Source organism: Epinephelus moara, chromosome 1, assembly GCF_006386435.1.
Source record: "Epinephelus moara isolate mb chromosome 1, YSFRI_EMoa_1.0, whole genome shotgun sequence".
Classification (NCBI taxonomy): domain Eukaryota; kingdom Metazoa; phylum Chordata; class Actinopteri; order Perciformes; family Serranidae; genus Epinephelus; species Epinephelus moara.
The window spans coordinates 38404005-38427718 of NC_065506.1; the positions used below are offsets into that span (position 1 = coordinate 38404005).

Below are 23714 nucleotides of genomic sequence, written 5' to 3' on the forward strand. Positions count from 1 at the left end.
CAAACGTAATGAGATCCAGGGAGGGCAAGAAAGTGAGTACGGCCGAAGGAACTGAATTAAAGATGAGCCATAAATCCAAGCACACAGAGCACAGTCAGTTAATCTAAAACAAATGTGAGGTTATGTCGACATGCTGCAGAACATGTTACAGTATATATAGGCTCTAACAGTGAGGCATCTGTGAAAGAGTATGGGTTCATATATGTGCCCGTTTCCCTTCATCTTCATTGTTACAGGATTGATGTTATTTTCTGTATCTGAATCCAAGATCATGAGTGCTTTGTTATAAATAGAATTGACTAATAATATCAGTCAGGCCACCACTATGGACGGAGACTTATAGATCCCCAACACTTGTTGCTATAGAAACAAATCTGCAGTTTGTACACCTTGTTATCATCCCTTTACACCACCCCTCCTGCATCATGGACAGGCCACATGAAACAAAGCGGCCCCATGGCACAGGGAGGAGAACGGACAGACAGGAACACATGGTCATTAGTGCACAAACATGGCAGCAGATCGCTCCCGGCTCTCTTGTTTTGGGTTTGCTTAATCACCTGAGGATGACCTGCACCTCTGCTGAATGCAAAGTGACAGCTGCTGGACCCTCTGCAACCATTATTACCTCCACCCGGTCTTTACCTGACAGCTTATAGAGCCAGTGCTGAATATGCATTAACCTCAATGAAAAGGAGCTGTCCAACACTGCATATGTATATGGATTTCTTACCTGAATATACCATCAGGTGTGCCACATTCTCCCCCTTTATCTGTGCAATCTGTGTCAAACTCAACAATGCATGCATGACACCTCTCAAAGAGAATTCTTTTATTGTTGCTGAAAGCCAGAACACCTTTAGAAATGAACCTGCTCCGTCTGACAGGATGACAAACTGTCAACACTCATGTTATTTAATCATGTGAGACAAACCTCCAGTGTAAAAACAGTGCATCTGAGAAAATATACAATATATATTTGTATATATGCTCTTTTTTTGTACATACAGCAGTGGGTGAACACAGCGCAGATGTGTGAGGACAACATACAGTATACAAAATTTAGCACAGCTATACAGAGAAATGTAAAGAATTAAGGATGCTACAGGATTGAAGATGTTCTGTGGTGTTGATCAATAGTCACTTGAAGTCAATCTCTTACTACTTCAAGTGGAAAAGCAATTGATTTACAGGCAGAGCAGAAAACACTGCACGCTCCTTTTTCATAATATAATCCCACTTGAAGCTGGGAGTCCTTGAAAGTGTCTAAGATTCATTTGCCCCCTGTCCCCGTCTCTCTGTTGCCCGGTGTCTTGGAAAGAGAAGCGTTTTGTTCGCCAACGAAATTAACAGGTGATGGGTAGTGTTGTGACAGTTGCAGGAATTTAAAAGACTCCACATTACACTTCTCAAACATAGTTCATGTCATCATGACAACCAGGTGACAGCGTTCATCTTTATTTATTATAAAAAAATGTTTAAATCTGAAGTAGTGGCGAAAGCATTACGCACGAGTCATGACAGTCACAGGTGGACAACCAGAGCAAAAAGCAGCTGCATGAGGTGTTATGTTTCACCACACTCAAGTCACCGAGGGATCATTTTGGAGCTTGGTAAACCTTTCCGGTCTATGATGGGCAGCGTGTACTCCCCATTGCTCATAATCTGGAGAGGCACGACTCCCTGCGTTTCTCCGTGCGTAAAAGAGCGCGTGGCGCAGCTCTTCTTTGAGGATGGAGTGGACACTCTCCAAAACAACGCGCTGAGCATCTTCCTGATCTCTGGCCTCATCAGGCAGTAAAGCACCGGGTTCAGGCAGCTGTTCGCGTGCGCCAAGCACACGGTGACAGGGAACACATACGTGTGCACCATGTAATATGACTTGTCCCAGTTAACTGCGTTAAATTTGACCAGAACGCCCCAGAAGGTGATGGCATGATTTGGCATCCAGCAGCAGAAGAAAGACAAAACCACGATAGCGACAGATTTGGTGACTCTAGATCTCCGTTTGGGGTTGCTGCTGTCCATGCTCCTCCGCCTCACGAAGCGCAGCAGCATCAGGTAGTTAACACAGACTATGAGCATGGGTATGATGAAGGCTATTAATATTTTCTGGATGTGATAGAGGGCGAGCCAGTCGTGCCCCTCTGGAAACTTGAGGAGGCAGAGTTTTTCACCGGCCACCACAGTCACGGTGGAGAAGATAGCTGTGGGAGCTGTGGCCACTGTCGCCGCCACCCACAGCACCGCGCACACCCACTTGACGCACCGGGATCTCCTGTACGCTTTCTTCTTCAGGGCCGAGGCGACAGACAGGTAGCGGGTCACACTCATGGCAGTGAGGAAGAACACGCTGGCGTACATGTTCATCACGGTGACCGAGAGGATGATTTTACACATGGAGTCTCCAAACGGCCAGCTGAAGTCCAGCGCGGTGTCCACAGCCCAGAAGGGCAGAGTGAGCACGAACTGGAAGTCCGTCACTGCCAAGTTGATGATGAAAAAATTGATGGTGGACTTCTTCCGACCTTGCCGTAACCTCGTGAGGAAAAAGACGAGCAGGTTCCCCACCAGACCCACCGCGCAAACTACAGAGTACACCACGGAGATGAGGATCCTCAGGATGGAGGTGCCGTCTGCGCTCACGTCGATGTCTTCGAAACTGAATTTCTCATCGCCAGGTGAACTTCTGTTCAGAGCTCCTCCGCTGTGGTTGAATAAGTCATCCATCTTTAAAGTCAGGAACCTGGACTGGCACCAGGCGTTCCGCTGCGCGCACAGGCTAGACGCAAACACAGCCCTGACGCTCCATGTGAGAGTCCTCGCTCTTTATCCCCATTCAGTGAGTCTGAGTCTGCTTTTATACAGGTGTGTCGCTCCTCTGCTGAGCCACGATTGGCTGCACAAGATGTGACAGAGACGCAGACAGGCATAGAGACGAGTGTAAATCTTCCAGAATCCAACTGCAAACACCAGGACTGGCTTACTGATTAGTCTCCATGAATTAATATTTGCCTCACACAGACTGTCAGCTCATTAGACAGGTGGCGGAGAGCTATACAGATAGGGAAATGTCAACTTAATCATGAAAAGTTAACGAAAATACAGGAACCTTCCTCCGTTTTGTTGTGCACATCATCACCAAGATCTCTCCAGGGGTCAGTTTGCCCTATAGGAGCATCGTAACTGTGAAGGGCAGAGCAGGGTTGGTTGTCACAATCATTAGTTCTCACTCTGGAGAGGTGCCAAAATGTTCAGAACTGGGGTCAAAGGTCATCTGCGGGGTCATTTTATTAGTAAGACACTTGCAGTGACATCCTATGGGGGGACTGGTTTCCTAGGGCCCCAATGAGAACGGGGCCCTTGAAAAGCCTGGAATGAAAAGTTTTGTTGTATTTATTTCTAAGTAATTAGTAATGGGCACGGTGGTGCAGTGGTTAGCATTGTCGCCTCACAGCAAAAGGGTTTCTGGCTCAAACCCAGGGTGGGGGAGCCCCTCTGTGTGGAGTTTGCATGTTCTCCCTGTCAGCGTAACTTTTCTCCAGCTTCCTCCCACAGTCCAAAGACATGCAGGTTAATTGGTGACTCTAAATTGGCCGTAGGTGTGAATGTGAGTGTGAATGGTTGTCTGTCTCTATGTGTCAGCCCTGTGATAGTCTGGTGACCTGTCCAGGGTGTACCCCGCCTCTCACCCAGTGTCAGCTGGGATAGGCTCCAGCCCCCCCAACAGGATAAATGAATTAAACAGTGTCATAACTAAATTAAAACTGGCTAAATAACTTGATTTAAAGACTGAACTTTGTATAGAAAATGCAGGAGCTCTTTGAGGCCCCTCTCACCCCTTAAAGGCACCACCCCTGCACTTGGATTCATCTCTAAACACAGCAACAGAGCTGAGTGAGTGCTGCTAAAGCACCAGCATACACTGTCATGTCTGTCCCCATAAAAGGGAAATCATGGTCCCAAAAAAGAAAAGACAAAAAGAAAGGAAAGGAAAAAGGACCCACAGAGACTGCTTATGCAAAGTGCCCAGAATTTGCTGCTATGCCCGTGGACACTTGACACTGAGGTGAGACGGCTTGTGTTTTTCATTCCAGACTTTAAATATTGAGCTCCTCTGTGTTTATCTTCTAGGTTTGAATACATTAGGTTCATAATAAAACAATGTGGAAAATCCTCAAGCAGCCCTCTACCTGTCTGCACCTACCTGCACGGAAAATCCCCAGCCACTCCTACCTGCCTCCCTCTTCCTGAGGGGGCGGAGCCCAGGGTCTATATGTAGCCACAGCTCACAGGTGGCAGATGTTTTCCTCTGGAGAACAAAGGAGCATGTGGACCAGCCTCATCCTTACCTCAAATTGTTTGAACTGAGTACATGATTTCACAAACTATGAAGAATATTTAGGAATTTAGGAAAGTCTGGTTCAAGGACTTGATCAACTCAGTGGTGTGTCAGTTAGCACAGATGAGCACATGCAGGAGCTTCCATTTCACTCTTATTTTTATGGAGGTCTGATCTGGTGACAGTGATGGACAGGAAATATTGGTTTCTCCATCTGCAGCCAATTCAAGGACGCACATTCCATGCTGTCTCTCCAGGCAGGGTGCACAGCAAACACAGGTGACCACACCGTCAGGATGTACAACTACACTGAACCCACATCTGGGTGATGCCCTCATCAGTGGCTCCCAGTTGTCACCAAGCTGTGTTTACACCATCAAGTCAACGCGGAGAGATTTGGTCTCAGTTGCACCTTGCGATGGTTGCTTTGTCGCTCTAGAGGAGGATGACTAAGTTCTTCTGTTACATTAGTGGGAGTATCCAGTGAGTGTGTCATGCCTTTTGATGAGGCAGTCTTCAACGAACCCTCTGATGGTCACCTGCCATGCTGAGGGCATGTTCACCCAGATGTAGTTGTACATCCCAGCAGGGTGGTCATCTCTGTCGGCTATGTACCCAGACTTTCCTAAATTCCTGAATATTCTTCAATAAATATTACCATCAAGAGTTATGAAGGGAGCGCTATAGTTTAGATAGTTTTTTCTTAGCTATGTTACAACATGTGATTGTTACATTAGATTGGGGATGCTTGTCACATTCTCCTCAGAGTTGGTTGCCACATGTATTGCTCTTTGTTTTGGCCTCATATAAAGATGAAAAATGCACTTTTAGGAATGATTTTTCCTACTTATGTTCTCTCTGTGCATGAGCTTGGTTGGCTTGTTGCATTTCAATTAAAAAATACCAATGAAATTTGACTTTAAATTCATTTTTAAGATTGCTTACTGCTGTTTATTTTTTCCCCATTAAAATACTATAGTGACAACCAACCCCATGATGAGGATAGATCTCACTTTGGCTAATTGTCAGTCCATATCTCTTGAACAGAATAAGTTTAAGGAGAGAAACACCACTCCATACCTGCCTGACATTTTAGGCTTCACATCGAAAGGGAATCCATTAAGGACATAGTGTTTACAGGGTTCAAATGAAAGTTAAAAAGTGTAAAGTGATTTTCAGAAGTATACAACTGTGACATTACACCAGACCCACACACTGCCATCCTGGGTGGAACCCCACATCTATTAGCTCTATCCCACTTGCAGCAAAAGACAATACTATATGGCATGGTTGAGGCAAAAAGGAATATTTTAAGTCTTTGGGAAACTGGGGATGTGTCTTCTTGTAAGACCAACTTGTTCCACATGGAGAGAGTTGGACGCAGTGTTTCCCTCAGCTCTGTAATCTTTGACAAAACATGGCAACCATCCATGTCTTATTTATCAAGAGTGACCTAAAGTGTTTGCATGTACACATACTTGCTCATAATGGGTTGGACAAACGACATTTGTGTACTGACACTATATGCATATGTACAGACATCTATTCTGTAGTCGGTGCCTATAAGAGCTTTGTTTTAAATCTAAAAATCTACAAATAAAATATGAAAAAGGACAGTGTAAAGTGTGACGACCAGCCCCGCTCTCCCCTAATAATATCAGAGCTGATGTGCAGGAGCATCATCAGTGCTCCATCATGCCTTCATCTGCCCGCTAGAGGGGGCGCTAAGCTCAAACAGATGGAGACTGATAAAGCAAATCAATGATGTAGAGTTCAGAGAGCATGTTTTTCAATACAGCCACTTTTTCCACTCAAGTTAAAGACATCGCACATGTAGGTCCGGAGTTTCCAAAGTTCTTTCCCAATAAAGTTTTCAACCACAGGTTCCTTCACCACTGTACAGAGGGTTTTTAATAATGCACACTGAGGCTCCTGATATCTCATCATCTCTCTGACTCTGAGTGAACGCACCAATATCGAAACCGGTCCTCATGTGACCCTCTGAAAACCCAAATGACCCCAGTTTTGGGAGCAGCCGCCAATTGGATTGAAGCGCCATATCCGATTTCTTGGAGTAGCATTCCCCTTTAAGCCTCCAGCCCTGCTGAAAGATAGCCCATTGTCTTAAGTCCACCCATCTGTGGGGGTGGCTCTGCTCTGCGAAAGTTTGCAGAGAAAACTTTTAAGCTGTCACTGGCTGTCGGTCGGAGACTGATGGAGGACAGAGGGGACAGCTACTCGCAAGCAGACGTCAACACCGTCACCTAAACAAGTCCACAAAGAGTGAGAATGCAGCAGGAACAGCCCGTGGGTGCAGGCGATGTCCAGGCCTGAATTGGAGAAGTTTGCAGGGACTGTCACTTTTTAAAGTGCACGGTCGCAACAAAGCGAAAAGTGCATCCAGACCACATGGAAATCATTTGAATTGACAGTCGACGCGGTGTCACAGAGGCGTTAAATGTTTCTAAAGTACAGGCTGCTACCGTCCTGACAACATGACCCGTTTGGACTGCGGGCTTCACGCTTCTGGACAAGGAGTCTCTCTCATTCACCTCCTCGTCGCTCTTCTGGCGCTCCTGGAAAACTGCAAAGCATTGGGATTATCACATGAGTCAGGTTAGTGAGCCACAAAACACACACCTCAAAGTTTGCATTCGTGGTATGTCCACGTCTCCTGGTATTGTGCCCGCTTTTGTTGTGCGCATTTGTTCCAGAGCGCATCTAATTGAGCCCAGAATCAGGCCAGCAGCAGCAGAGCTCAGTGTGGAGGGGAGGCCAGCTGTGACTTATGTTTACGAAGTTCTGGGCAGACCATGGCAATTAAACCCAAGGTTTTGCAGCTTAGTCTGGTTGCTGCAGAGACCTTCTTTCCAGTGAATCATCCAAGGTTTAAGCCCCGTGTAGGAAAGCATCTGCCTTGCCCTTGAGCCAAAACACAGACTCCCAGTGCAGCTGACCTCTGACCTCACCAGCCGAAGGTCAGGAAACAGAATTTCTCTGTGGGTATCTACAGGATGCATCATCACTCTCACAATGGAGTTGGTTTCCATTCTGCACTGCAGAGTGTACTAGCTGTCAGGCCCAGTGGATATCATCACATCAGAGATTTAATCCTGCCTTGTCTTGAAGGAAACACTCCTCCACCTCCACTCCCTGCACTCCTCTCACGCTTCCCTTTAGCTCGCTGTATGGATGTCAAAAGTCACGGCTCTCCTGAGGGTACAGGTACAAGCAGAGCAGCAAGCCTGGGTGCACTCTGCCTCAACCTGCATAAATCAACTGTGGCCCTTGGGAGAAAAACTAAGCACTGTTGGATGTGCCACTGACACATGGCACCTCCCCAACATTAGAGGCTGCAGGTGATAAATGTTGGCACAGGAATCCCAAAGTTGTTTTAAATGTAGAAGCACTGGGGCACAGGCGTCTGCAGTGAAGGGCACAGCTGCTTGATGAAAAGCTGTAATGAATTAAAATTAAACCTTGTGTGTATTTAATTAATTGAGATGCTACATTGAATTCTTAGAGATGAGGGAAAACCCTTAATGGGTTATGAAATGCCTTCCAATAAAAGATCTGCACGCATGCAACCAGACAGCATGCCTCCACCAAGGCTGCAAAGCTCTATTGTTTAGTAAATATTTTCTCCATCTGAATCCAGATCCTCATCAAAATACACAAAATCAAAAACAGCCATGCTTAATGACTGACGTCAGCCAGGATTTCTGCAATAAAATTAAAAAAAAATCAGAAATATTACGCCTAGCTGTAGGTTGAATTGTGCAAAATTTAAAGGGACAATTGACCCCAAAATCAAAATTAAAAAAAGAATCAACGCTAAAATAGTGCAAGTGCGGACAAGAGGTGCAAAGATAAAAAAGATTGTTCAAAGTGAGTTTAAAAATAAGGGTGCAGTCACTACAGGGTGGAGTAGGCAGTGAAAAAAGGAATGTTTTTAGCTTTGACGCAGAAGAAAAGTTCTGAGCAAACAAGGATCATAATAAGAACCACAGTTTACAATGTCATGAGTTAAGTCATCACTAGACGAATCGTGTGCAATTAAACTGCACAGTTAGAGTTGTTTGGAAATACAGACGTTAATAGATACTGTACATATAAAATGATTTAGTCAGGAATAAGAAAGCTTCCTTCATCACTCCAAAATAGTGTTTCTTAAAGGCACAGTTCACCCCAAAATCATACATGTTTTTCCTCTCACCTGTCGTGCTGTTTATTAATTATTAATATAGATTCACTGACAAAGACCAAGAAGATAACGATTCCAAATGGTTTATTGCGTATGATGGATTATGGGTTCAGAAGAAAGTGTGAAGGGGTGAGGATGGAGGGATTAGAGAATGAGAGGATATAGATGAAGGGATGACAGGATGTACAATGAAGGGATGAGGGGATGGAGGGTGAGGAATGGAGGAATGAGGGTCAGATGAAGGGTTGAGGGATGAAAGGATGAAGACGGAGGGGTGAGGAGGTGAAGGGTGAGGGATGAATGGATGAGGAATGAAGGGATAGAGGGGTTGAAGGGTAGAGGGTCGAAGGGATGAGGGGATGAGGAGATGAGGGTCGAGGGAAGAATGGATGGAGGTCGAGGGTCGATTGGATGAGCGATGAAGAGATGAATTATGATGGGATAAGGGTGGAAGGGTTGAGGGGTGAATGGATAAAAGGTTAGGGATGACAGGATGAGGATCAACGGATGAAGAGTGAGGAATAAAGGGATGAGGATTGAGGGATGAAGGCTGGGTTTCTGGGTAGCAGGCGAGTGCGATGATGGATGTTTTCGAAGGCAGGAACACAGGAGAGATACCAGGAGTGAGACTGAGTGGGGGAGTTGTCTCTCAGTGAACTTGTTCTAGGATAGAAGGAGTAGAGAAAAAGATGTAAGAGGCGAGAAGGGATTGGGCAGATGGGATGTGAGAAATGCGTTGAAGAGAGAGAGAATGCATCAGGTGTGCTTAAATACTTTGGGGCGGAAATGGGATGTGTTTGAGGTGTGGTCTTTGTTCTCAACATGAAATTGCAAGGTCTGTGGATTATTTTGACTAAACAGGTCATGATTTCTCGAAAACAGACATTGCTATTGAGGGTTTTTTTATTTCTTATTTATTTATAAATTTTTTGGTGCTTTGCGCACCACCAGCCAAGTGTAATCTAGTTCCATTATATTGGAGAGCAGGCAGACATCTCAACGTCTGATATCTCCAACACTCGGCAACTCACACCAAAACAATCTAGACTGATAAGTAGCACTACAGGTAAGAGGAAAAATATGTATTTTTGATTTTGGGATGAACTGTATTCATGGGAGCTTGCCTATCCAGTCTACATGTGCTATGTGGACTTGGAGAGGGCTTAGGACTGCATCCCTAAGGAAATTGTGTGGGGGGTACTACGGGACTGCAGGGGTACCGGGCTTGCTGCTACAAGCCATTCAGTCCCTGTGTGACCAAAGTGAGAGCTGCATCCACATACTCGGCCGAAAGTCAAACACGCTCTCTGTGGGTGTTTGCCTCCGCCAGGGTTGTCCCTTGTCACCGATCCTGTTTGTGATTTTCATGGACAGGATCTCGAGGTGCAGTCGAGGGTAGGAAGGGATCCTGTTTGGGGACCTCAGAATTGCTTCTCTGCTTTTCACAGATGATCTGGTTCTGTTGGCTTCATCAATCCGTGACCTCCAGCATGCACTGGGGCGGTTTGCAGCGTAAGGTGGTCAGGCTGAGAGTCAGCACCTCCAAATCTGAGGCCATGGTTCTGCTGGAAACTGTTGGATTGCCCCCTCCTGGTTGGGAGGGAGTTACTGCCTCAAGCAAGGGAGTTCAAGTATCTCTGGGTCTCAGGAGTGAGGGTAGAATGGAGTGTGAGATAGATCGGCAGTTTGGTGCGGCTTCTGCAGTGATGCGGGTGCTGTGCTGGACCGTCATGGCGAAGAGGTAGCTGAGCCAGAAGGCGAAGGTTTGGTCATGAGCTCTGGGTAGCGACCGAAAGAATGAGGTCGTGGATTAGGGTTGGGTACCGAAACTCAGTACTTTTTGTACTTGGTACTGATTCACTTAAAATGAAGGCATCTGATCAGGATGCCTCCTGGGTGCGTCTGGCTGGAGGTGGTGCAGACACGTTCCACTGGTAGCAGATCCAGAACACACTGGAGGGATTTCATATCTCATCTGGCCTGGGAACACCTTGGGGTCTCCCAGGAGGAGCTGGAAAGTGTTGCTGAGGAGAGGGTCATCTGGGGTGCTTTGCTCGGCCTGCTGCCCCTGCAACCTGGCCCCGTATAAGCGCATGAAAATGGATGGAGTGAGAATTGTCTCTAAAGTGATACAAAATCATGACGGCTGATTTATTGCCATCCATTTAGATTTTGCTGTATCTTCTGCTGTGGATGAAATTCCATCTGAAGTTTTGCGCTGTTGCTAAAATACCTAGACTTTTAAGGAACAAAGTGAAAATCCTTTAAGTGACCTTACAGAAGATCAAAACTTTAAAGCATGTGTTTTTCTTGCTCTTCATTCAGAAAGACATTCCGAGCAGCTGGTTGCCAAACACATCCACCTCAGATCTCACTGCACACTGATGTATTCATCCAAATATTTGTGCAGATAATCCTGAGCGGGGCTGAATGGAGAGGGAGACCTTGTTTCACCTCGGAGCAGTGTGAAGTCATTGTTTACATTCTGCTGGTTTCTCCTGAATGACATTAAGATAATGATGGCATTATGAGAGTTCAGGAGCAGGTCTTTGTACCTTGATAAATTATCTTCATGCAAAGGCAGTGTGTTTGGAAATTATGATGCTCCAAGGGTGTTATTTTGACTGTGAGCCGCAGAGAATAGATGAGACATTATTATGAAACAGCAGTTGTTGTTGTGTCATCAGTTATTATGTTATTATTGTTTGTGCAGATTGGCCACATTTATTGATGCTTTCTTCTTTATATGCTAATTAGGGATTGATGAAATACAATCACAATATTACAGGGTAGTTATGAAAGGACTATTTTATAAAGTTATGAAACATAAGTATTGACTAATTGCAGCAATCAACAGTGTCTTTCAAGTAAGTAGTTTGCCTCTTCTCTCATCACTTCTCTCTTTGTACTTGGTGAAATAGGTTTGTTGTGTCGCCCAGCCCGCTGTTGCTACTTTCGTATTCTTCCATACCTTACGTTATGTAATGGTTTGTTGTAGATCAAATGTTTTATGTCCAAATAATTTCCATTTCCACAATTTTTTTAAGTTGCTCACTTTATGTGGAACAAACTCCTGCATTATGGAGCCGCCTCTAATGTTATCGTAAGTGCTAATATCGTAGGCAACTGGACTTGCTTGCGTTTCTTGAAGACGTTTCGCCTCTCATCCAAGAAGCTTCTTGAGCATGGATTGGCTTGTTTTGGATGAGAGGCGAAACATCTTCAAGAAACACAAGCAAGTCCAGTTGCCTACGATATTAGCACTTACAATTACCATGACCTGGATGACTGAGAATCTTCACGGACAAGCGACTAATTTTACTGGTGTTTGTTTTCAGACATAATATGACTCCCCTCTGCCAAAAGTCTCTGAAAATTCCCGTGGAAAATTAACTATCAAATATTATTTTAATAAATTATGCATTTTAAATACATCTTCATGTGAAGAAAAATATTTGTGATTGAAAGACTCAAATCTTGTTGTTTCTGCTGTAAAATCTATAAATTTATGTCAGCATATCTATACAGAATCAAAAGGCAACAGGACAAGATTTTGATAGTGGAAGCTTTTTGGTTGCTGTTGGTAGGCCGAGTAGTAGGGATGCACCGAAATGAAAATTTGTGGCCAAAGCTGAAGCCGAATGAAATTAAACGCTTGGCCGAATACCGTTTAGTATTTCATTAGTTTTTGCAGATGAACCCCCTCCAGATTAGTGTTGTCAGGGTACCAAAATTGGGACCCACGGTACGATACCAGTGAAAGTATCACGGTTCTGAGTAGTATCACGATACCACAGCAAAAATGAGGCAGATGTGCCTTTTGTCATTTATAAAAAGATATATCACTTTTCTATAATACATCAATGATATTTCAATGGAATAAATTACTTATTGACTTATTCATACTTCAAAAACAGCATCAATAAGTGATTAACATAGGGGGGATCAAAATAAAATAAATAAATAAAATAAGAATCAACCAGCCACCCTCCTCCCCTGACAGTCCCTTCATAAGTAAAGAACAGTCCCTAAAGTGTGGTGAGGTTTGTGGGCCGTGAACAGCTCGTTTCTCCTCTGACACGTCACACACCTGTGTGCTTCCACGGCTCGGCTGTTCAGGTACTTTTGGGCAGTCATGACGCCAAGAAGAGAACATTATTGGAGCCGGACTTCTCTCTCGCCGGTAAGCCTTATCTTGCGCATGTGTGTACTGAAAGCGCATACTAAACATAAACATTGATTTTTGAGTGTAATAAACTAAATTAAAAAGATCTGTGCCCTTGAGCAAAACTTAAACTCCACTGAACGATAAATTGTGGGACATGTGCACTTCAGTCATCAGTATTATTGATCGCATCAGCCAACCACAATGAGCCCGCCTGTAATCGCTCTTCCTAAGGCACTTTTTCTCTCCACTTACTCACAAAAGGAAGATCATTCTCACACTCCCTTCAATGCCGCTGATTCAGCAACTTCAAATCACAGAAAATTAAGGTGTATTATTTTTATTAAAGGAATGAATTTACCAACATGATCGAACCTGCTGCATATGAAAGTAGAAAGTAAAAGGAGGATAGCAGAAGGATAGCAGACAAGAATTCAGTGTTCCCCTGTTAGGCACTGTATACACTGCAGCTGTATTCAGACATTAAAATGACAGATGAGACACCCATATGGATTTGTTTATAACTTTACAGCTGCTTTAATTATTTAATAACCCTCCTCTTTCCCATGATTTATTAACCCATCTTCTCTTATATCTTCCCACCATGACTTCGACAGAGAGAGTTCTGCGGGATCTGCCTCAGTATGAAGTGGTTCACCCCACGAGAGTGGATGCCAGAGGTCACTTCCTGTCCAACTTCCTGTCTCACCATGCTCGGCGTGTACAGCGCCGGGAAGCCTCAGAGGGACCAGCAGACTTGGATCGAGTCTTCTACCAGTTGTGGCACGGAGGCCACAGTTTGCACTTTAACCTCACCCTCAACCCATACCTGCTGGCTCCAGGCTTTGTGACTGAGAGGAGATACGGTGGCCTGGATGGGGCCCAGATCCATCCTCCTGGATCCTCCAGGTGCTATTTCTTAGGTGAAGTGTGGGATGAGGCCCTTGGTAGAGGACGTGCAGCCATCAGTACCTGTGATGGACTGGTGAGTAATTTTAAAATCTCCATAGGAAATTGCAAATGCATTTCAGGGTAAACACAGAGGTGTCAGCTGCAGCAGTGTTCAGAGTTAAGTGTGTGTCATAATATCAGAATTGTGTAAATGGATGTTCATCTGACAACTTAAGGGTCATTTAGACAGCTACACACCCTAAATGGATTTTCCACAAAACATAGGTGTGTCTGAAGTTATTCACTATCCAGACTTGGAACCTAAGTGTTTTACTCCAGCCAGATGTACACAGTCTGAATATTTGTTGAAAGCACAGATTTTTCCCCCTTAAAAGTGAAATGTGTAAAACCTGGCCTCATGCTCGAAAGAAATTTCACCGGTCCAGCAGTGGGTCCATCAGTTATTAAAAAAAGCAAACTACAAACTAATAGCAGGGCAAGAGTGTGCAAACTTTGACTGAGCTGCTAAAACTCTGAGAGCTGGTCAAAATAAAGCGTGTGTTTGGACGAGTGAAATGCCTCATGCATAAATGTGATGTCTAATACAAGGTTATTTGAAAATCTTATGCACACCTAATAGTGCACAGTGTGTTTTACCCTTTATACTCTGAATGTATAAAGAGAACTGGATACAGCTTTACAGGCAGGGCCCTGCTCATCCTTTTGGAAGTTCCTCAGTAGTGCATGAAGCCAAAAAAGTTTCACTTCCCGAATGTAAAACTACCTGGAACTTCCACATCATTGGGCCCATAGAGCAAGCACGCTGGTAATGATTGTGTTTACATATCACCTTGGGTTCGTCCTTCACCTTCTCAAAATGATCGCACACTTTGGATTTCCTGCCCGACATGTTATTAACTAGCCTGTGGAATAACCGCAGGTACCAGCTCTGGAAATTAGGGGCCGTACACATGCTGCGTCTTTAACCGCCTGGAAAACACAAGGTTGGGCGCTACACTTGTGGCTTTTTTGTGCCAGCTTTCGAGAGCGTGGCAGCAGGTTGCGTCTGAGGTTGCTAAGCAACCTTAACAAGCATTGTATAGCCTCACCTTAAATCCTGAGTGCAGAGCTGATCTTCTTCCAGGTGCTGTTTATAAGTGTGTAGGTCTATCGTCTGTGGGACAGATGTAAAGCTCTGGGTAGCCCTGCACTAACATGATCAACTTTTCCGTATTTATCAGACTGAATATTTACAGAAGAAGGGAAAGATATCTGTCGGCTGTGATTGGTTCGTAACCTGATTCCTGTCTGACTGCTGAGCGTGGCCACTTCCTGTGTCTGTCCTTTGAGATTAATTCCCACATGGTCCAGTCATATAGGTTTTGATTTATTTTGACAAGGCGCAGCTCCTAATAGAGTCTCACATTTGTTTGTTTGTCATAGTGAAAATGCACGTGTTTGGGAAGTACTGAGCTCATGACTAGATAAATGAGACATGGATTATTCTGCCTAAGTTGTTTTAAATTTTGTAAACAGATGTTTTGATATAGTTTTGCTGTTGTTAAGCATGGTCCCCAATCAATCAATTTGTCAATCTGTACAGGCAAACATTACAAACTGACATTTTGTGGTGAATTATTCATGTAAACATCATATTTGTAAGCAGTGGAACATATACTCTACACACGCACACATCCCTTTAAACTTTTCAGTAAATTTTGTTGCACTTCCATTTTGCTGTAAAAGTATTCACCATGTAACTGTTGAGGCTGAAGAACAAAGTGACACTCCCTTCAGTGCATTTCAAAGATCACAGCAGGAATCCGACTATAAGCCACAATCTGCTCGCTCATATTCAAAGACTGTTCCTTCAGAATGCAGCGAGCCATTCGTGTTGTGCTCTGCCTGTGTGATCGCACGCAGATGTGTGCTCATAAAGGAAAGAATTTTTAGACTGCTGAAGGAGATGCTTGGGTTCATCGGTGCATTCGCAGATTTTAAATTGACAACAGAGCATTTTCAATCCCTGACACAGAGTTATGGCAGTGTTGTGGTGATATTGCTCCACATCATCTCTGGTCCATGACTTTCAAAGATATTTACATGTAGCACAAACACCTCCTGTATTTATTATGTCATTGTTAATGTGACAAATATGATTATCATTAAGATTAATTCCTTTATCATATCGTCATTAATCAGAACAGATCTTAAATAAATCAGAAAATAAGACATTTAATACTGTTTTTATGTAATTAAACAATCATTTCTTCTTTAACAACATGTTCCAAACATAATATCACAGCTAGGTTGGTCACTTATTGGTAGTTGTGTTTCTTTGGGGTAAAAGGCATGTGCTTGTTTTTAAGAGATGGGCTGGAAACATGGGAAACCTCATCCCTCGACAGTTCGCCACAACAGAAGCCTGGCGGGGCATCACTGTGCCAGAGATACATACTTTGTAAACCACAATGGGTCGAGTTGATGTGTCACAGTAGTAAAAGCACAGCTGTAAATAATAAAATTAACAATGTCTGAATGTCATTAAGATGCTTCAGTTTTCAGGGTGCTCGTATTGTGTTTGCTTGGCTCACTGTGGGACACACACACAAACTTGCCTGTGTGTGGTTGTGTGTCTTCCTCAAGCTCGGATCCTCTGCCACAGGCCTGGGAGTTTGAGGGTTCTGCACAGTATCTTAGCTGTTCCTAGGACTGCGCTCGTCTGGACAGAGACTTCAGATGTTGTATCTGCTGGAGCCCCTCTCCTAGTTTGGGGGTCACAACCCCCAGTGCTCCGATTACCACTGGCACCACTGTTGCCTTTACTCCCCACATCTTTTCTTTATCCTCTTTCAGCCCTTGGTGTTTTTCAAGCTTCCTTCCTGTTCCTTCTGACTGATGTTGCTGTCGCTCGGGATTGCTCCATCCATCATTACTCTCTTCTTTTGTTGTTTATCCATCAACACAATGTCTGCTTGGTTCATCATCTGCTTGTCAGTCTGGATCCGTGCCGTCGATCTGTGCTTTTCCTCCTATGCAATGTCAAAATGTTTACTGTGAGAAAGCCTAACTGGCTGGGGGGGCTTTGTTGCATGCCATCCCCTCTTCCTGTCTGCTCTTTGACTACACACTAGAGATCAGCGTAAGTCTGAATGCATAAATCTTTTGAAATTAAGGAAACCCCTTAAGTTGCCTCTCTGAACGTGGCACGAGGTGAGCAGTGCAGTGCATCAAGCACTCGGTATATTAAACAGGCGCCCCTGTCACATACAGTAAACTCATCCAGAGAGCTGCACCATCAACAAGAGTACTCCACCAATTTAGAATTGCACCCCTATAACATTGTCAAATTCATGATGGACAGTTCAGCAAATAAGTTGAAAATTGATGCAACAGAACTGGGGATATCATCTTTTTTTGCTCAACTGCTTATCTGAAGCTGGGTCGCAGGGGCAGCAGGCTGAGCAAAGCATTCCAAACACCCCTCTCGTCAGCAACGCTTTCCTGCTCCTCCTGAGGGATGCCGAGGTGCTCCCAGGTCAGACAAGATATACAATCCCTCCAGCATGTTCTGGGTCTGCTCCAGGGCCTTTAGTTTTCCCCAGAACACCTCTATTGTGAGGCCTGATCAGATGCCTGAACCACCTCAACTGACCCCTTTCGACGCGAAGGAGCAGCAGCTCTACCCTCGAGCTCCCTCTGAGCTCCTTACCGGGTGCATTGTGTGCTGGGCGGCAGGCAGGCAGGGTCATGGACCTGCGCGTGCTGACCCATGAGTGTTGCAGACTTGGCCACACATTCTTCTTCCTTGTGAAGACTGTCCGCCTCCAAGACCCACAGTTCAGTGGTTGTGTTAAGGTTGTAGCGGCCAATGTAGCCTAGAGTTTCTAGCATCCTACAGAGATGAGGAGTGGACTACAGAGGTCTCAGATCTTTCTAACTTCACACCCACAGTTTTTTGTCTTTTCGGACTTTTCAACCAACGCTGCAATTTATCAGATTTCACAAAAGGGTTTAGAAATCTTTTTTTCACGTACGCAGCACGACTCCCCAGAGACCTGTAAACAGACTTTGATGTACCAGATCAGTGAGGTTCTCTTTTCAGGTGCCTTCCTGAGAACCTTCACAGTCTTTGTTTCACCTCAGAGGATGCAGTCACATCTAGAATCTGTAGAGTTTACCACATGGATAAAATCAATGCAGTATTCTGTTTAATCTGATTATATAGATTTATTTATCAAATAAAACGTTTCCTCTCGGTTCAGATCTAAAGAACGTAGAGACTATCCAAGCAGAATCACTTTCATGTTTGTGTCACAGTCATGTTAAAACACCCATGAAATGAGTGGTAAATTTCTGCATAGGCTTGCTTGGAATACTCAAATTGAAACAGATGCAGGGATGCACCCAGTCAGCAGCAAAGTTTCAGTACATGCATGTGCTAAGAAATCACTTTGTCCACCACCACCACCTTTGACATCATCCAGTTATTCATGTTATATAAGCACTATGCTTATCCTTCTCTCTCCATGTCATAAGAGCTTTCTCTGCCCACCACCAGGACAGAGGTAATTGTTTTGTCACTCTTATTCCACCCATTTTTTAGTGATCTGTTGCCCACTTGACTGTCATATTTTCATCTCAGCTGTCAGGACTAGACACAGCCTCCTGCTGTTATATGCCGTCTGCTTCAAGGTTCTACATACTCAGAGATGTTCCTCTGCTAACCACTGATGTAATGGACTTTTGTTCCCTCTGTTAGATTACAAGTGTCTGGCCTTGGTCTGGGAACCTCATACAATGCATTTATGTTAGCAGAAGCATTACCGAGGAGCTGGAATCATCACATCCTGCAACAGTCTATACCCAGCTGATGCAAAGTTAGTGAGTCTTACAGATCACATGGCTCGCCAACTTATGTTCAGCTGAATAGTAATGGAACATCTTGACTTTGTCTGCGTGCTGTCTACATGTGTTAAACTACAGCTGCAAGTTTCACTGGAGTAGCTGGCTGTCGTATTGTGCAGGTCTGCCCAAAGGTGCCCTGTGGATGACACATGAACAAAAGTTACATTCATATATAGTTTTTCTCATCAGAACTTATTGTGTGTATCCTTCAGGTCTGACGAACATGTTGAATACATTTTTTTTTCCCAACAAAACATTGGTGTTGTCATTGTCATTGTGTCATTGTGAGGACAGAAACAGAGGGAACACGCCATCTGCGGTCATTTTGACTTGACCAGCAGACTTCACTTCAAGCCAATTGGCTATAGAAACAGCTGATGTGTGTGTTACGTTCTAACACCAGCTGCCGGCAATTTGATTTGCGATTTGGAGTTGCAAGTGACTAGAGATGCACCGATCCAGCTTTTTCAGTTTCGATACCAATCCCGATGCAGTGGCTTTGAGTATCAGCCGATACCTGATACCGATCTGATACCATGGTTGACCTGAAAAGGTATATACCTTTACATGTAGAACAGTAAAGACTAGAGGCATCAGGCATTGATGACTACACAGTTCTTTCCTTAGATAAAATGAAACAGGATGAAACAGATTAATGCAATGCTGAACTATTTATTTTTAACAAAAATAAACAATTGTGCAACAGCAGTTGAAATAGTGTGAAATATCTCCACACAGCAGATTCTCTCCTTCGCTCCATGGCGTATGACATAGCTCGCGCCGCAAAACATTTAAAGGGAAAGGATTGCCTCAGGTATAGGTCGCATTTTCCGATACCTGATCCATCTATTTTGATGATATCGGGGCCGATATTCGATCCAGATATCGGATTGGTGCATTCCTACAAGTGAAACCATCACCCGGCTTGAGTCGAGCTCAGACCAGCCGGTTCACATCGCTGCAACTTTTCTCTGCAACGTTCTAAGAAGGTTTTGCCTTGTCACGAATCTTTGGTCTGGACTGGGCTTTAGAGAACTACAGTGACCAACTCGAAAACATAAATGGCCCCATCTAGAGCCAGTGTTCAGTTTGTCCATTCTGGGCTACTTGAAGAAAAGTCACGGCGGACTCCATGAGAGATGACCCGCTCTGCACGTAGTCATTAACAGCTCATTCTAGTTATGAATATTATATACCTTTTCTGTCAACAGATGCTCCGAAATCCCACACACTGGACATTTAATCCTTTGCAGACATTCACTTTTTTGAAGTCGACTTCCCACACACATCAGCAGACACATGGTATCCACATTGGTGGTGCTCTGCCAGGCTTCTGCAGCAGCTCTCATTGCTTGTTTTGGGGCTTTTTGCCTTCAGTCTGGTCAACAGCAAGTGAAGCACATGATATGCTGAATCGAGGTCAGGTGACCGCTGTGGACAGTCACGATTCTTCTTCTCTTTGGCCCTTAAAGACTCCTTGTTTTCTTTGTCTTTATGTGGCTGTGGGTCAGGAGATAGAGCGGGTTGTCTACGTATGACGAGATCTGCAGTTCCCTTCCTGGCTCTTCCAGTCTGCATGTTGAAGTTTGCTTGGGCAAGATGCTGAACCCCAAATTGCTCCCAATGGCTTAAGCTAAGACATGGCAGCCAGAGTGTTTTGAGTGGCTGGGAGACAGATGCAAATTAAAATCCATTCACCATTAACATGTGGAATTATTTTAAGAGCTTTTTTATTGTTAGTGTGTGATTAATCTAATCCGTTTACACTTGTGTGACTGTGATGGAAGAGTCATAAATACAGATGGCAGATGAGGAAATAGGAATAATATGAGGAAATCTTTTCTTAAGTCTGTTGTTGAGGTTTCTTTGAGGATGATTTCATGTCCTGCTGCTGGAGGAGTTTGAGTGTACTGGACAGTAAAAGAAGAAGTGAACCTCATTCTCAACTTCACCTAAATTACAAAACTAACAAATTCTGTCCTCTGGGGTGGCGTTAAACCTTCTAGTCTCTAAGACTAATGGTAATGTTCCTGAATGTAACTGCGCACCAAGGGATATTTGTCTTTTGTTTAGATTATACGTCACATAAAGAAATGCAGTTGGTTGTTTGGAGGAGCTGATTATTGTACGAGCACGTGTACCTGATAAAATAGTGTGTTTGTGACTGTGTGTGTGATTGTGTTAATGTTCTAAAGCATGAGCCCTGACATTCATCTACTTTCTTTGAAGTCAGTTTTTTTAAATGTCAGTAACACTTGAAAAGCTTTAGACCTGCTTTGCTTTAGTTTTCAGATGATAAGTATTCAATTTCTGTGGTTCAAAACACGTCATGTCAGTCTGTTAGTGTTGCTGTATTGCACTGTGGCAGGACCATGAATCATCGCACCTATCAAAGAGCTACTTTAGCAGATAACACTGTAAAGAAATCCAACATATTTTCTTGAATAACTAGTGATTACTGACATATCTGTCCACTACTAAAGAAGCATTATAAGAGATAAAGCACATCCCTGTGGATATTGAGTATTTGGTATGCACCCAGTGGAGCAGCACCTCCCATCATAACCTTTTGCTGTCCAAGGAAAAAAAATAACCAGAGGCTTGTTGCCAGATTATGTGGCTACGCAGCAACACATGCTAATGCAATGTCCCACAAATTAGATGATTACATGGGAAGGACACATTTCTGACAGGAAGTGTACATTTCATACTGTACAGCTTGTTATTCAGGCTAATGATTGTCTGCAAAAAAACTGCTGCAATTTAATGAGATCAAGATAAAAGATCAAGAACATCCAGAAACCTTATTATTTAGCATGCGTAAGGATTAACAGAAGTGATGCACTGATTGTTTTTTCCCAGAAAGCATGAAGATTACTGATAATCATGTGAACATAAAGTGCTCAGAACCACAAATGTATGGGGTCAGATCAGTCTCATAATGAATGAACTCACGCAGGGTTTTTCACGAATGCACATGCTCTGGTTCGCAGTTGTATTTCGGACTCACTAATGCACACGATCTGTTTCGCAAATGCACACGCTCTGGTTCAAAAATATAATGTTTATGCAAACTTGTAATATAAATTTGGAAATGCACACGCTCTGCTTCACAAATATTATTTTGAGGCACACAGATTCACAGATCATATGAATCGCTGAATGTGCATTTACAAACTGCTTCTCATTTGTGAACCTCTCTACATTTGTGAGAGAAATCTGTGTGGTGAATTTTGAGACTCCCCTGACGTCGCAGGTCAACAAACGTCACCATTGGCTGATAAATCTGTCAATCAAATTTATGATTCTGATTGACAGATTCATCAGTTAATCAGGTGTGTTCACTTTCAGCCAATCATATGGCTCCTTACATTTTCTCCACACTTTTAAACCAATCGCAGGGGGGTCGGAACGGCGGGGTTTCGGAATGGAGGGTTGCAAAACAGATCATGTGCATTAGTGAGTCCGAAATACAACTGCGAACCAGAGCATGTGCATTCGTGAAAAACCCTGCGTGAGTTAATTCATTATGAGACTGATCTGACCCCATACAAATGACAGGGCACACAGAGCACACATTAAAGGGTATTCAAGCCTCATCAAAGCATCAAAGAACAGCACTATAGAAATCTATGGTCATTCATCAGAGAGCTACTACCTGACATCCGGCTGGGACGCACGACAAGACAAGCACATGCACTTATATCGCGTATATGGATGTAATCTGTGCAGCATCAGAGCAAATATCAGCGTGAGCCACTGATGTGATGCAAAAGATCAGAGAGAGGCTTTAAAGGTTTGTTGTGGTGTTACATTTCTGAACCACAGAGAGAAACTTTATGTATATTTATAATGTATTCCTTGAAGTGTTGGGATGCCACAGTCCTGCAGAGACGCTGGTGGAATAAATGTTGCGTTGAGGTTTTGTTGGTGACAGTGGTGCCGAGACAACATGACATGTGGAGATTCACAGCACACACAAACCAACAGGATGACAGATATTTACAGAGCGGAGGAGCATAAAATGGAAAGCAGTCCTAACAGCTCATACATCACAGCGATGTACATTCCCCAGTGCAATGTGATTATAACAACAATGACTGTCTTGTTTGTATTTTCCCTGTGTGTGTGTGTGTATGATAAAAGCATGAGTCATCTGGAGTAAATATGAGTAAATGCACGTGTTAGATTGCTGTCGTGCACATGTTGTGAAATCGGGCAATATTCCAAATGCCACATGGCTACAAATGAGTGTAAAAGAAAAACTACTACACATGATTTGATTTAATTTCACCTTGGTTCACTGCATTACTCAAGGTGCATTCACCAAAACAGAGAAAAGGTAAAACAGTTAAAATGTCACATAGGTCAGCAGGAGTCTGACACATAGGACTGGATGTTCAGTGTCCAGCTTAGTTTATATTTTGCTTATAAAATTTGCTTTGTTTCATTAGCAGAACATGCACAGCAACTGAGAGCTCCTCTCTGAAGCTGTTCTAGTTGTGTTACTGTATGTGTACACAATGTGACTAAAAGAATCCTTTTGCCCTACTTGACTTCCCCCTGTGGTACTGTACATTTGTTGTGTTACCAGCCCTCCTGTCTGAGCCTCAGTGGGACCCTGTGACTCTGTGACAGCTGAGGGAGAGTAAATAGGAGCAGAAGGTGGAAAGGAATTAAATGTAGGGCAAGGATGGTCAACAGAAAAAGGAGTGGGGCTACTGGAATTTAGCTTTGGCACCGTGCCGACGTGGTTTAGGGTGCAGTAATTTATGTGACATCTGATCTTTTCCCTCTCTCAGTCGCGCCCTGGATGTCTACAGCAAATTTAAGACATCGGGCTGTTTAAACTGTTTCACTGGGAGCCTACAGAGTTTTGTTCTTGTGTGCTGAAGACAATTCAGTGTTGTGGGCTTGCAGATTTTGTGTCCAGGAGCTATTGACAAGCAGGCAGCCTTTAAAGACAAAATATTGTGCATATTGTATGAAGAATGTTAAGAATCGTCATTTTGGTATATACCGGCTACTTTCTTAGGTACACCTTGCTAGTACCAGGTTGGACCCCTTTTGCCTTCAGAACTGCCTTAATTTATGGTGGCAAAGATTCAACAAGGTGCTGGAAACATTCCTCAGAGATTTTGGTCCATATTGACATGATGACATCACACAGTTGCTGCAGATTTGTCAGCTGCACATCCATGATG

The 23714-nt window shown here is 43.8% G+C and overlaps 2 protein-coding genes across 2 annotated transcripts in view; one reads left to right on the forward strand and one right to left on the reverse strand.

Moving 5' to 3' along the window:
* Positions 1–938: 938 nt before the first annotated feature.
* LOC126397497 (relaxin-3 receptor 1-like) lies at positions 939–2811 on the reverse strand. Its single transcript, XM_050056372.1, has one exon. It carries the CDS (start codon positions 2728–2730, stop codon positions 1588–1590), a length of 1143 nt encoding a protein of 380 aa, XP_049912329.1. The 5' UTR covers positions 2731–2811; the 3' UTR covers positions 939–1587.
* A 3704-nt stretch (positions 2812–6515) lies between these two features.
* Positions 6516–23714, forward strand: part of LOC126397276 (A disintegrin and metalloproteinase with thrombospondin motifs 7) — a 101298-nt gene continuing 84099 nt past the window's right edge. Inside the window, exons 1-2 of the mRNA XM_050055971.1 lie at positions 6516–6958; positions 13329–13696. Of these exons, the coding sequence (XP_049911928.1) occupies positions 6838–6958; positions 13329–13696 (489 nt within the window). The 5' untranslated portion in view covers positions 6516–6837. The remainder of the gene's footprint in view (positions 6959–13328; positions 13697–23714) is intronic.

Excerpts from the sequence above, each read along its gene's own strand:
- LOC126397497 (XM_050056372.1), bottom strand. The coding sequence starts at position 2,730 with ATGGATGACTTATTCAACCACAGCGGAGGAGCTCTGAACAGAAGTTCA.